Genomic DNA, 14677 nt, shown 5'->3' on the forward strand with positions numbered 1-14677 from the left:
CTCTCCTCTCATCTCCATCACCACCTCTCCTCCCTTTCACCTTTCTTTAGCCCCCACGTCCCCTATACCCTTCGCCCATGCCCGCTCCCCTTCCCACCTTCTCTTCTTCCCTCCACCCTCGCTTTCTGTCTCTTGCCCACCTGACTCCGCTCCGCCCCCAGCCGTAGGCTCCGCCCCGCTGGGGGTCACGCGGCCGACGGACGCTAGGCGGCCGTAGCGGCCTCGCCAGTCACGTGGTCACGTGACGCGCTCCAACATGGCGGCGCCGTGGGGCCGAGGTGTCGCTTCCTGACGGGGCGGCGGGGACTGACGCGGCCGGTGCCGGCCGGGACGCCGGGCACGCAGCCTAGCTCGCCATCTCGCTCACGCCGCCCGCCCGCGGGGCTGTCAGCCCCCGCTGGGCCGGGGCCATGCAGGAGAGCCAGACCAAGAGCATGTTCGTGTCCCGGGCCCTGGAGAAGATCCTAGCCGACAAGGAGGTGAAGCGGCCCCAGCACTCCCAGCTGCGCAGGGCCTGCCAGGTGGCGCTCGGTGGGTGAGCCCCTCCCGCCCGGCCCCGCGCTGGCCTCAGCACGCCGGCCGTTGCCCTAGCCCCCTCGGCCTTGGCCCGGCCTCCTCGCCTCCGCTTTCCCCCCGATCCCGAATTCCACCCTCCTGGCCTCCTCCTCGTTATACCCCTGGGGGAAGTGTTGCCCGGGCAGCTCGGGACTGGCCCAAGGTCACCTAGCAAGTTGGTGACAACCAGAGCTTGTTCCTCAGGGTTCCAACTCAGGACTTTTGTCACGATTCCTTGTCGCCCTGTTTCCTGATTCCTCCCCTCACCACCTCCAAGTCCTAGAAACAGCCCTTGCCCCAAGTTTTTTCGTTACCTGAGCTCTGCTAATTGGGGTTCCCCTAGGTGAACAGAACATGTAGGAAGAGCCGTCCAATTGGTTTAGGGAAACCTCTGATTCTTGTTTTAGAAGTGCCCGTTGGAAAATATTTTCCTTTCGTTTGGGGAATCTCCCATAGCTCTTTCCCTCAAGGAAGGATTGTAGAGGGTGTTCTCGATCTCCCAGTCATTGTAGTGAGCAAGACATCTGCCTATTCCTAGCAGTCCACTAAAATACAAGGCCTTTAGAGCAAAGATACTTGTCTGACTTATTCATTGCTGTATCCCTGGCGCACAGTAGGTGCTCAATAAATATTTGCTGATTGAATGGACCCTCCGATTATGGAAAGAGAATTCTAACTCATAAAGGCTTGGTAATTGATACCAAAATCACTATCCTATCTTTCAGTTTTAATCGTTTACCAAATATTTATCGAGTGCCCACTGCATACCAGGTACTGAGAATTCTGTGGGAAACAAGACGGACATGGTCCTTACCCCTATGGAGCTTATACTCGAAAAGAGGAGACAAAATAATTAAATAAGACAATAGATGAGGTGTTTTGGAATACTAATAAATACTGTTGTGAAAATAAAAGAGCAAGATGTAATAAAGAGGGCTTGAGGACTGTTTTCCATAGGGTGGTCAGGAAAGTAATCTTTTCCGGGAGGGTGACATTTGAGCTGAGTACTGAAAGGCAAGAACTAGCCACCATGTGGAGTTTCAGAAGAGAGTTCTTGGTGGGAGAATCCATACATTTGACCAGAGCTGTCTTCAACTAATTCACTGCCCCAAGGGCTTTGGTTTGGAATCTATAAAGACCTGTTTTTCCTAACAAATTGAGCAAATGGAAAGTTTGATTTTTAGTCACACAGTTTGAGATTGTTATCACCTTTCTCCCTTAAATTGCTACAAAGTATAGAGTAGTGTTCTTTTGGCATTTAGAAATAGGCTGGTGAACTTTGCACTTCCCTGGGAAGAAGGTCCCTTGCTTTCATCAGATTCTCAGAGGGGCCTAATTTCCCTCAGGGGCCAACTATTGATGCAGAAGTGGCAGTCTAGATAATCTGGAAACAGTTGCTAGTCCGTGAAATTCAGGATCAGTGGAAGGAATTTACTGAGATTTAGATTTTTGAAGCTTTTCTATTCCAATAACCAAGGCTAACTGTTGGGTATTGTTTTATCAGCAATGTGGGATAAGCACGGCAAAGCAGTTTGTTAGTTAGGCAAGAGCCTGGTATTTATAACTCCACGTTGAAATCCGCCTGGACTCTATCCTCTCAATATTGTTGTGGAGGTTTCAAAATAGTTATTTGGCAGAAAAGTTTTTTTCTCTTCAGAAAACTTCTTAACATAAAATTTTTACCAAAGTGTACATCGCATTATTGGAAGCTACTTATAAAAATTTCACCTGGATCATAAAGGGTCGTTAATGCTGAGAATTTAGTAGATATTTTCAGATCGTATCTTTGTTCAGAAGTTCAGATTTTGCTGACACAAGTTGTGGAATGCATGTTTTCAGTTTTTAGTAGTGAATTGTAAGAAATGGCCTAGATAGGAAGTAATTTGACTACAGGTTATATGAATCACAAATTGGGGTTGTGCCAATGGCATAATAGGAACTATCATAAGGGAACCGATGCATAATGTTAAGTGACCATCTTTTCAAAGAGAATAATTGTGTGTCATTGCTGTTAAATAGAAATGACTGCTTTTACTTAGAGTAGAACACATAGCATAATGCCTGGTGCTGTTTCACTCTGCCTCTCAAGACCCAGTCTTGTGCCCAGTAGTCCCATTTAAGAAGAGAAATTTGGGGCCGGGTGCGGTGGCTCACGCCTGTAATCCCAGCACTTTAGGAGGCCGAGGCGGACAGATCACGAGGTCAGGAGATCGAAACCATCCTGGCTAACACAGTGAAACCCCGTCTCTACTAAAAATACAAAAAAAATTAGCTGGGCGTGGTGGCGGGCACCTGTAGTCCCAGCTCCTTGGGAGGCTGAGGCAGGAGAATGGCATGAACCCAGGAGGCGGAGCTTGCAGTGAGCCAAGATTGCGCCACTGCACTCCAGCCTGGGTGACAAAACGAGACTCCGTCTCAAAAAAAAAAAAAGAAAGAGAAATTTGGAAAAATAGCTGAAACGAGCAAGTATATAAGGAGCAGCTATGTGGTATTTTAGAGATTACCATGTGTAGATTGTTGTTAATTGTGATAAGAGGAACTGTAAATGACGGCTCAAAGTTGAAATGCTTGGATGATAAAGAGCATTTACAGGAAACAGCTTCTGTGATATGATTCCGCCAACTGTAGCATATTGGGGGAGGGGATCAGGGCTGCAGGGGCTGTATAATGTAGATGTTAGCTAGAAGTGTATTCTTTGGGACTCTAGACTTCTGTGTTTAAACCTCCTGCCCTCTACTTGCTACCTTTGTGATCTTGGACAAGTTACTTAATCTTATACCTTCCTCATAGGATTATTGTAAAGATTAAGTTAATTGACATGTACAGAAAACTTGGCATGTAGTAGGTGCTCAGTAAATGCTTGCTGCTATTACTATTTGTTTTTTTATTACTATTTTAAGCTGTGACAAACCACAGAAGCTGTAAGTACTCAGGTTTGATGTTCTTTACCTTGGTTCCTCGTTCAGGAATGACTTACTGCTCTATTTGGTTTGTAGATGCAATAAATAAGAATGTGATTACATGATTGAAAGGCTGTGTTGCAGTATTAACTTACTAAACTCAATGAAGACAGGGGTTGTCCATCATAAAAATTGTGATAATCATGATGGAACAGATTTGGAGTAATCTCAATGATTCATCTGCACTATATACCAAAAGCATAGATAGGGACTGTCCAAGTAGGGGATAGTGTCCTTCCAACCTTTATCTGGAGAAATCAGGAGAGCCTGTGAGAGTATTCATCGCCCAAAGGACACTGTTGCTCTTTACCTTGTTAATGAAACTTTGATATATATTAATAATCTTCAACCTTTCAGCCCTCTGTTGGAGAATATAATTACATTCTTAAACCTCCCTTTTATAATTGTCTTATTTAAGACTCTTCTTCTCCCATGATGTCTCTTTAAGTTATATTTCTGCGCTTAAACTATATGAAGTTTGGAGGCTTAATAGGATAATCTATTTTAAAATTTGATATGGAAAAATGTATCTATGACTGGGCACTGTGGCTCATGCCTATAATTCCAGCACTTTAGGAGGCCAAGGTGGGCAGATTGCTTGAGCCCAGGAGTTTGAGACCAGCCTGTGCAACATGGCAAAACCCCATCTTAAAAAAATACAAAAATTACCTGGGGGTGGTAGTGCGTGCCTGTAGTCCCAGCTACTTGGGAGGCTGAGGTGGAGGATGACTTGAGCCTAGGAGGTGGAGGTTGCAGTAAGCTGAGATCATGCCATTGCACTCCAGCCGAGGCAACAGAGTAAGACCCTCACACAAAAGTGCTAAGTAATGGTTAAGTGCTCTATAATTACTAGTTGTCATTATTCTCCGCCATTATCAAGAAAATGTTAAAAGAATAGTAAACATACATATTTTCATATGAAATTGAGTGACTTTTAAAGATCACGTGTTGTATTATATCTGTGTGATATCTACTATGTACTAAGCATTTCTGAGTTCCAGAGACAGTAACATGGGCTTTTCATGCAATTTAGTTCTAATATTATCATCATTTCCACTGAGCCCCAGAGAAGTTAAGTTGGCCAGGGTAACTCAGTAAGTGATGGAACCAGGGTATAAACACAGGCAATCTAGCTCCATAGTCCAAGATCTTAACTGTTAACTACCATGTTTTCTTGCTTCTCCGTATGAAAGTTCTTATGTATAAAATACTCATGGAGTCTTTTAAACAATCAGTATACCGCAGTGGAGTTTCAGAAAAGAGACCGTATGTTCTATAGCTGAATTTTGAGATATATTTGAAAGCTTTGAGTCAAAAAGATAACAGCTCTTCAGGTTTTTACTGCATATATGCTCAGTTTACTTTAATTAGGGGCTAATGGAAAGAAGGAAATGAGAGTAAAGAGCTGATTTCACATAAGCTTCAATTCTTCTTTCTTTTTTTTTTTTTTTTTTGAGACAGGATCTTGCTCTCTGGCCCAGGCTGGGGTGCAGTGGTGGGGTGCGATCTCAGCTCACTGCAACCTCTCCATCCCTGGCTCAGGTGATCCTCCCATTTCAGCCTCCCAAGTAGCTAGGACTACAGGGACGCACCACCCACCCGGCTAATTTTTCTGTTTTTAGTAGAGATGGGGTTTCTCTGTTGCCCAGGCTGGAGTTAATCGGTTTTTCTAATTGATGATATCTCTTCATCAGCAGTAAACTCCCTCTTATTATTCCTTAGTTGTGACCTGTTATTAATTCTGGATTGTGATTCATTTCTTTGGGCACAGCAGGCAATGGGAGACCAAGGCTAAGGAAGAGAGCAGCTTGCCTGTATCCACACAGCTGGGTGGGGAAATGTAGCTGCAGCACATGATGTAGCTTCACATAGATCATAACATCCATTCTTAGATTTGCCCATCCGTTTAATATATGGGATTTAGGATGCGGATGGGTCATTGGTGACCTTAACTTAAGTTGTTTTGGTGCTGTGATGGAGGTGAAAACCAGACTGGCATGGGTCGAGGCGTGGGAGGTGAGGAAACAGATGGTGAGCATAGACAGCTCTCCCAGAGTTTAGTTGTGTTGTAAAGAGAAGGAAGGAGTGGCTCCTGGGAGTTGTTTGTTTATTTAAAGGTAGAAAAGACTTTCACTTTAAATATTGTTAAGGGATCCAGTTAAGGAAGTATATTCCTAAAGCTTAGTTGTATATGGGTGTGTATAAAACATACAAATGGGCATTTATCATATGGACATCTGTGTGTTCAGAAAAATCATTCTCATCATGAGGATTACTGTGAAATTTGAAAAATAAAAAAAACATGGCCAGGCACGGTGGCTCATGCCTGTAATCCCAGCACTTTGGGAGGTCGAGGCGGGCGGATCACTTGAGGCCAGGAGTTCAAGAGCAGCCTGACCAAAATGGCGAAACCCCATCTCTACTAAAAATACAAAAATTAGCTGGGCGTGGTGGCGCACACCTGTAATCCCAGCTACTCGGGGGGTTGAGGCAGGAAAATCGCTTGAACCCGGGAGGTGGAGGTTGCAGTGAGCCGAGATGGCGCCACTGCACTCCAGCCTGGGCAACAGAGCGAGACTCCGTCTCAAAAAAAAATAAAATAAAATAAAATAAATTGACATAACAAGACTTTAAATTGAAATGAAGAAAAAAGCCTTTAATTTTAGCAAATTCTAGTGCTTTGATTACACATTTTGTTTACAAGTGCTGTGTATCATAAAAATTTTGAGAAATAACAGTACTCAGGACCCTGGAAGATTACTTTTTGTTGGAAACCACTATGGATTCTTCAGGAGGAGGTTATCTGTCTAGAAGCAGCGTCAAAAAACTGGATTGTTGTTGATTATTTAAAAGCATTTATATGTAGGATTGGCAGAGAGTTGATTGAGAGTTTGAAACTTTGATTTGCTTATTGATAGTTCAGTGATCCCTTTTTGGGCTGCAGTTTTCCAGGGTGGTAAAGATAATAATAATACCTTCATCACAGAATTATTGCAAAGGTTAAATGAACTATTCATTAAGTAACTGGCACAGTACCTGGCACCTAATAGATGATCTGCTGAAATTCAGAGGCATTGGTGTCGCAATCTTTTTAAATTTAATTTAGTTTAATTTTTTTGAGACAGAGTTTCGCTCTGTCGCCCAGGCTGGAGTGCAGTGGCGAGATCTTGGCTCACTGCAAGCTCCGCCTCCCGAGTTCACGCCATTCTCCTGCCTCAGCCTCCCGAGTAACTGGGACCACAGGCGCCCGCCACAACACCCGGCTAATTTTTTGTATTTTTAGTAGAGACGGGGTTTCACCGTGTTAGCCAGGATGGTTTCCATCTCCTGACCTTGTGATCCGCCCGCCTCAGCCTCCCAAAGTGCTGGGATTACAGGCGTGAGCCACCGCGCCCACCCAGTGTTGCAATCTTTAAAGGAAAAGGAATTGAATGCTTGCCTTTCTCTGCTTCCCCTATTAGTTGGTTTATAGACCTTTTTGCAAGTCTCCAGCATGAGAGAAGCAGTGGTTGGATGGAATGAATTTAGAGTTCTATCCTGTACTTGTAAATCTCAGGGGAGAGTCTGCAAGCAGTGCTAGGGAAAACAGTAAGACCATTCTTCATGAAAAAGAGTGAACTTGTGAAAATGTGTACTTAATCAGCAAGAACATGGAGTATCCTATATAAATAGCTCAGAGCTGTGTTTAGCTCTCACCAGTTTCACCAGGCTTAGGGGGCCTGCCAGGAAAATACTTGACTTTCTTTCCAGCAAGGTTATCCTAGAAAAAATAGTTTTGCATTTGCTGATTCATTTCTGAAATCTTCCAGTGGGAAGCTCGTTTCTGTTTAGTGTCTTGGTTGTAAATAAGCCTTCTGGCTTGATATTTTATTAGGTTTTATACCTTTGTGAGAACAGCCTTGTTGTGCTAGGACACAAAATTCTTTTTTTTTTTTTTTTTTTTTTTGAGACGGAGTCTCGCTGTGTCGCCCAGATTGGAGTGCAGTGGCGCGATCTCGGCTCACTGCAAGCTCCGCCTCCTGGGTTCCCGCCATTCTCCCACCTCAGCCTCCGGGTAGCTGGGACTACAGGCGCCCACCACCGCGCCCGGCTAGTTTTTTGTATTTTTAGTAGAGATGGGGTTTCACCGTGTTAGCCAGGAGGGTCTCGATCTCCTGACCTCATGATCCGCCCGCCTCGGCCTCCCAAAGTGCTGGGATTACAGGCTTGAGCCACCGCGCCCGGCCGACCTAAAATTCTTAAGTTTTCCTTCCGTCCTAGGGAGTGGTCAGTGTATATTTGTTGTTCTGAATATAGTCCTTTTGCCTGTTGACTAAACCAGGCCCAACATTTATTCTGAAGATATTTATTTGGATTACACTCCTGATGTCATGATGTAGAGGGATCAAAACAAACAAGGACCCTGTTCTGAAGGAGTTTGCAGTTGAATGGGGGAGATGGGCATTGTTCAGAGGATATGCCCTCTAGGTCATAATAACAACCCGAGAAGTACGGAAGGAGAGATACCTGGTTCTGCAAGGGCAGTTAACAGAGGGGTGAGGGAAGACTTCCCTGAGGGAGTCTCACTCATCATTCATTGAGAATTAAGTAGTTGGGGGTGGGAGGCATTTCAGCAGAGGAAGCAGCCTGAGTGTAGGCTCTATGGCAGAGAGGAACACAGTTGTTGGGGAAACTGAAAGAGGCCAGTGTGTGGTTGGAACATTACTTGAGCAAAGAGAGTGGAGATGGAGTGAGAGATGTAGGCCAAGACCCCAACATGCAAGACCTGGAGGTCATGGCTAGGAGTTTGATTTTTTAGGTCAGAAGCAGTGAGATGACACGGAGGAGTTTTATTTTTATAATTAATTAATTAATTAATTTTTTGAGACAGAGTCTCGCTTTGTCGCCCAAGCTGGAGTGCAGTGGTGCGATCTTGGCTCACTGCAAGCTCTGCCTCCTGGGTTCACGCTATTCTCCTGCCTCAGCCTCCTGAGTAGCTGGGACTACAGGTGCCCGCCACCACGCCCAGCTAATTTTTTATATTTTTAGTAGAGGATAGGGTTTCACCATGTTAACCAGGATGGTCTCCATCTTCTGGCCTCGTGATTCGCCTGCGTTGGCCTCCCAAAGTGCTGGGATTACAGGTGTGAGCCACCATGCCCGGCTGACACTGAAGAGTTTTAAACCAGAAAGCAGGTGTTAGGATGACCAGGTGTGTTATTTTGGGAAGATCATTTGGACCACTGTGTTCAGAACATCTTAGGGGAAGACCAGAGGGATTGCCAAGGAACCAATGAAGAGACCATCTTAGTCAATTTTGTGCTGCTGTAATAGAATGCTACTCACTGGGCGATTTATAAAGAACAGAAGTTTATTTGGCTCACAGTCCAAGAGCATGGCACTAGCATCTAGCTAGGGTCATCCTATGGCGGAAGGCGAGAGAGGAAATGGGGGTCGAACTCATCCTTTTATCAGAAGCCCACTCGTGCAGTAACATATTAGTCCATTCATGAGGGCAGAGCCCTTGTGACCTAATCACTTCTTAAAGGCGCCACTCTTATACCATCACAGTGGCAATTAATTTGCAGCAGAGTTTTAGTGGGGACATTCAAACCATTACAGGCAGTTACCATTGTTTAGCTGAGAGATACTGGTGGCCTGGACTAGTGGTGACAATAGAAATAGAGCAAAGAAAATGAATTTCCAACCTGGTTAGAAGATGAAGCCAACAAAACCTTGTGATGGAGCGAGTAAGAGCATGGGAAAGAGGATTGATAAGCTTGACTCCCCGATTGCTGACTCACTAAGCTGGGTGGATGCTGCCTCTTTTTAAGATGGGAATGAACTGATACATAGTATGTCAAGGGTGATAAATCCTATGAAAAAAGACTAGAAAGATCCATCAGAGTAAAGTGAGAGAAAAAGCAGGTAAGGAGATACAGGGCGACAAGGGGGTGGCAGTATTAGGTGGTGAGGAAGTCCCGTGAAGAGGACATCGGAGCAGGGATCTGAAGGAAGTGAGGTGGTGAGCCATGGAGATGTCTAGGGGGAGGGAGGGCATTCCCAGGAGCAGGAATAGCTCCTGCAAAGGCCCTGGGACAGAAATGTGCTTGGTGTGTTCGAGCAAGTAGGCCAGGGCCAGGGTGGTAGAAGGCGAGAGCAGAGGTATAGCAGGGGCCAGATCACGTAGAGGTTTGGAGGCCAAGATTTAGAGTTTTAATTTTACGCGGAGTGGGATGGAAAGCTACTGGAGCATTTTGAGCAAAGGAGCGATGTGATCTGAATTACATTTTGAGGGCATCCCTCTGGCTGCTGTTAAGAAAAGCTGTGGGTGGAAGGAAGGATAATTGCTGAAGCATTGAGACCAGTTACAAGACCATTGTGATGGCCCAGGTGGGAGATAACGGTTGCTTGGTCTAGGGTGATGGTGGTGGCCTAGTGTGGTAAGAAGGGATCATCACTGTTCAATCAGGTTCTAGATATTATGGATAGTGTGAAGTTCCTGAGAAGGCAGATAGGGATGGGAGATGACAGAGGTGGAGGGGTTGGACACCCACTTCTTTATAGCAGGAGAGAGCAGAGAGCAGGCCAGAAGTAGGTCAGGTTGTAGGTTTGCTAATAGCAAGCTGAGGGAGTCTCCTTGTGCCCACTTCTAATTTCTGAGTGAAGTAGGAGGCCACTCCATTGGATGTGAGTAAAGAGGATGGCAGCGGAACAGTGATGATCGGAAGGGGAGAGATGGGCCGTTGAGGGTGGAGAAATGTGCAGTAGCCATCGTGGAGAGTGAGAGGTGACCAAATTACTGGGCAGCATGTCAGGTTTCATTCGTGATGGGTAATTGGGGCTCTGTAGGCCTGCCAACCTGCCCTGTTGTCAGAGGTCTGCTTAGGCGGAGACAGGTGAAAAGGGAACACTAGTACAATCTAAGTTTGGGATTTTGCCATAAGTTAAGACTAAAGGTCAGAGAGCGTCCAGGCTGTTGATTGCATGTCATCTGATAATAGCCCTGCTAATGAGATCTACCCTGGAAAATGAGGGAAAAGGAAAGCCAAGAGATTGGCCATCTCAAGGTTTGACAGGCCAGAGACAGGTTCTACCGGGAGCAGTTGAGAGGGTCAGCTGGAAGGAGAGAAGAGGAAGGAGCTGGAAGTGCCCCAGTAATATATGGGGACAAGAGTCAGTGTGACCCGCCTCACCAGGCTGGCTTGGAGTGGAGGAGGACGTGGCAGGTGACTGGGAGCTGAAGGAATTGAGGGGCAGCATTGGTTTCTGTGAGGGGAAGCCTGCTACAGACAGATGTCTGAGGAGGGTTGAAGGGTTACTGTGGGATCTGGGGGCATTGGCCACTGATGGGATTGTTGGGCAGTGCTGGATTTGAGGTTGGTGGTGGTCATTGTTGGACTTGCCTTGGGAGTGGAAGAGAGAATGCAAACCGGTGTCAGAGGTGCTGATGAATGGAGGTGTGTGACCCGAGCGGTAACATCCAGAAAGGATTTCCCGCAAAGACAGCACAGCTTTTCAGCTGCAGCTGCCCCAGCCTGCTCCAGTCTCCCTCATTTCCAGCCTGGAAATTGTTGCTAATTGCCCCATTGGCAGTTGGGAAAGCAACACCTGTTAAGATGTGGAGCAATAAAGTGGAGCAGGTATGCTGTGCCATATACGCCTCTTCCTGCACCGTCCTCCTCCTGTCATCGTTGAGTGGCTCAGGAGTGCAGGCCCTCCAACAGACTGCCTGGGCATGGATCCTGACTGCAGAGTAGCACTTCTGGCTATGATGTGGGCAGGTGGCTTAACCTCCCTGTGCTCAGACTCCTCACCTGTAAAATGGATGATTGTGGATGATTAAGAGTGTTCCTGCCTCCCTGGGTTGTGGTGAGGACTGAATGAGCACCTGCCACTAGGAGGCAATCAATGAGTCAGCTATCATCATCATCATCATCATCATCATTAGGGTTCCACTCATTTTCCTTTTCCCTTGGCTTTGCTTGATCCCACGGATGGCACTAGAGATTTTGCTTTAATACTGACTTATTTTAAAATAAGAGCAAGAGAACTGACATTTATTGACCACCTGCTGTGTGCCAGCCGCCGCCTTAGTCACCGCCAAGACTTCTCTCATTGGCGGTGTCGAGAGAATTATCTGCACTCTCAGTGCCTAGTTATGGTTTCTGGGGCATGTGGGGCCGGTTTTTTTTTAATCACGCCTATTTTTTAGAGTAGGAAATCAAGATTCAGGGAAGTTGGCTGGGCGTGGCAGCTCTGCCTATAATCTCAGCACTTTGGAAGGCCAAGGCGGGTGGGTCACCTGGGGTCAGGAGTTCAAGACCTGCCTGGCCAACATGGCAAAACCCTGTCTCTATTAAAAATATAAAAACTAACCGGGCATGGTGGCGCGTGCCTGTAGTCCCAACTATTTGGGAGGCTGAGGCACGAGAATCGCTTGAACCCAGGAGGTGGAGGTTGCAGTGAGCCAAGATGGCGCCATTGCACTCCAGCCTGGGCGACAGAGTGAGACTTCATTTCAAAAAAAAAAAAGATTCAGGGAAGTTTAATAACCCACCTGTGGCATCATTCAGCTAATAGATGTCCATGCCAGGACTTGAACGCAGCTCTGTCTCACACCTGTATCTTTTCTTTCTGCCACATCAGGCTGTGCCATGCTATCTGTGAGGCACCTGCCACACACACTTTTTCCCTGTTCCTTTTTCTCCCTCCTTTTTTTAAAAAAATTATTTATTACACTTTTAAGTTCTAGGGTACGTGTACAGAACATGGAGGTTTGTTACGTATACACATGTGCCATGGTGGTTTGCTGCACCCATCAACCCGTCATCTAGGTTTTCAGCCCAGCATGCATTTGATATTTGTCCTAATGCTCTCCCTCCCCTCAACAGGCCCCAGTGTGTGATGTTCCCCTCCCTGTTTCCATGTGATCTCATTGTTCAATCCCACTTATGAGTGAGAACATGCGGTGTTTGGTTTTGTGTTCCTATGTTAGTTTGCTGAGAATGATGGCTTCCAGCTTCATCCGTGTCTCTGCAAAGGACATGAACTCATTTTTTTATGGTTGCATAGTATTCCATGGTGTATATGTGCCACATTTTCTTTATCCAGTCTGTCATTAATGGGCATTTGGGTTGGTTCCAAGTCTTTGCTATTGTGAATAGTGCTGCAGTAAACATACATGTGCATGTGTCTTTATAGTAGAATGATTTATAATCTTTTGGGTGTATACCCAGTAATGGGATGGCTGGGTCAAATGGTATTCCTGGTTCTAGATCCTTGAGGAATCACCACACTGTCTTCCACAATGGTTGAACTAATTTACACTCCCACCAACAGTGTAAAAGCGTTTCTATTTCTCCACATCCTCTCCAGCATCTGTTGTTTCCTGACTTGTTAATGATCTCCATTCTAACTGGCCTGAGATGGTATCTGATTGTGGTTTTGATTTGCATTTCTCTCTTTTTTTTTTTTTTTTGAGACGGAGTTTCCCTCTTGTTGCTCAGGCTGGAGTGCATTGGCACGATCTCAGTTCACTGCACCCTCCGCCTCCAGGGTTCAAGTGATTCTCCTGCCTCAGCCTCCTGAGTAGCTGGGACTACAGGCATGCACCACCACACCCAGCTGATTTTTTTGTATTTTTACTAGAGACGGGGTTTCTCCATGTTGGCCAGGCTGGTCTCGAACTCCTGACCTCAGGTAATCTGCCTGCCTCGGCCTCCCAAAGTGCTGGGATTGGAGGCATGAGCCACCACGTCGGGCCTTGATTTCCATTTCTCTAATGACCAGAGATGATGAGCTTTTTTTCATATGTTTTTTGGCCACATAAATGTCTTCTTTTGAGAAGTGTCTGTTCATATCCTTTGCCCACTTTTTGATGGGATTGTTCCTCTTTTAATGGAAAAAAAAAAGATTGCATTATCCAAATATATCAAGAACCCAACTTTTAGGTTGGGCTATGTGAGACTACTGCTATTTGAGCATTTCCAGCCTGGGTGAGAGGCTAAGACTCTGTCTCCAAAACAAAAACAAAAACACAAACAAAAGGTGCCAGTGTGCTTCAGAATATGCCTTCTCTCCACCTGCACAGGCTCTGTCCTGCTCCAAGCCTCCATTGCTGCTAGCCTGGATTATTAGCAGTAACCTCCTGATTGGTTTCCCTGCTTCTGTCCTGGCTACCTTCCTCTTTATCCTCACAGCAGCCAGAGTGATCTGTCCGAGGAAAAGTTGAGTCAGGCCACCCTCTCCAGCCCCTCCATGGGCTTCCTCCCATCCCTTACAAAGATGCCATTATCATCTGGGCCCCTACTGGGCCTAGTGGAGAAGACTTTTCAAGAGTGTCTTTCTTTCTTTCTTTCTCTCTCTCTCTCTTTTTTTTTTTTTTTTTTTAAGATGGAATCTAAGTCTTTTTACCATGTTGCTCAGGTTGGTCTGAGCTCCTGAGCTTAAACTGATCTGTCCGCCTCAGTCTCCTAAAGCGCTGGGATTACAGGCATGAGCCACGGGGACTGGCCTCAAGATTTTTTTTTCTTCAACAAAGAGTAGTTTAGAAAGCGCAACAATTCCTAATTCTTGTGGGAGTACTTAAGGGTAAATTTAGAAAACTAAAGAAAATCTGTGAACATAGGATTTGCAACTGAAGTTTCTTGGGTTTCTGCAGTTACTCTTCCAGGTAGCAACTCTTTCCTGGTCACAGGAGAGGGCTGCTGTCTTCGGTCCCTGTGCCCTGCACTGCTCCTGCTGCCAGTCCTGTCAGCCCTTTCTCATTCCTGTCCCAAAACCGGGTTTTACCTTTGCTGTGGTCATGCCAGGCTGGAAAAGGGGTTTGGGAGATTTCAGAAGGCTTGTAAACTAGCCTTCCCAGCTGGGTGGGTTCACAGAGTAGTAAAACACCAGTGTTTTGAACCATGGTTGTAGCATTCATGGTTGGTATCAGTGCTATGAAAACCACACATTTAAACTCTTCTGCGTTTATAGTTTACAGAGTAATTCAATATGCTTATTTGAGAGTCAAGGTATCCAGGAGAACACAGACTCTGGAGCCTGATTTTCTGGGTTTAAGTCCTATCTCCAGTACTTAATAACTTGTAACCTCTGTGGATCTTGATTTTCATCTATAAAATTTATAATGGAGTTTGGCCTTGAACTTCAGTCCTCTGGCTCTTTAGTTCTTTGTTCTT

At 45.7% G+C, this 14677-nt stretch overlaps 1 protein-coding gene across 3 annotated transcripts in view; it reads left to right on the forward strand.

Moving 5' to 3' along the window:
- Positions 1–220: 220 nt before the first annotated feature.
- ARFGEF2 (ADP ribosylation factor guanine nucleotide exchange factor 2) overlaps positions 221–14677 on the forward strand; it is a 114720-nt gene continuing 100263 nt past the window's right edge. For 2 of the 3 annotated variants that reach the window (XM_033186676.1, XM_033186677.1), the window contains exon 1: positions 221–531. In XM_033186676.1, coding sequence (XP_033042567.1) covers positions 411–531 — 121 coding nt within the window. In that variant the 5' untranslated portion in view covers positions 221–410. The remainder of the gene's footprint in view (positions 532–14677) is intronic. The other variant, XM_033186678.1, reaches the window with a different exon arrangement.

Source organism: Trachypithecus francoisi, unplaced genomic scaffold (genome assembly GCF_009764315.1).
Source record: "Trachypithecus francoisi isolate TF-2019V2 unplaced genomic scaffold, Tfra_2.0 Lachesis_group21, whole genome shotgun sequence".
NCBI lineage: Eukaryota > Metazoa > Chordata > Mammalia > Primates > Cercopithecidae > Trachypithecus > Trachypithecus francoisi.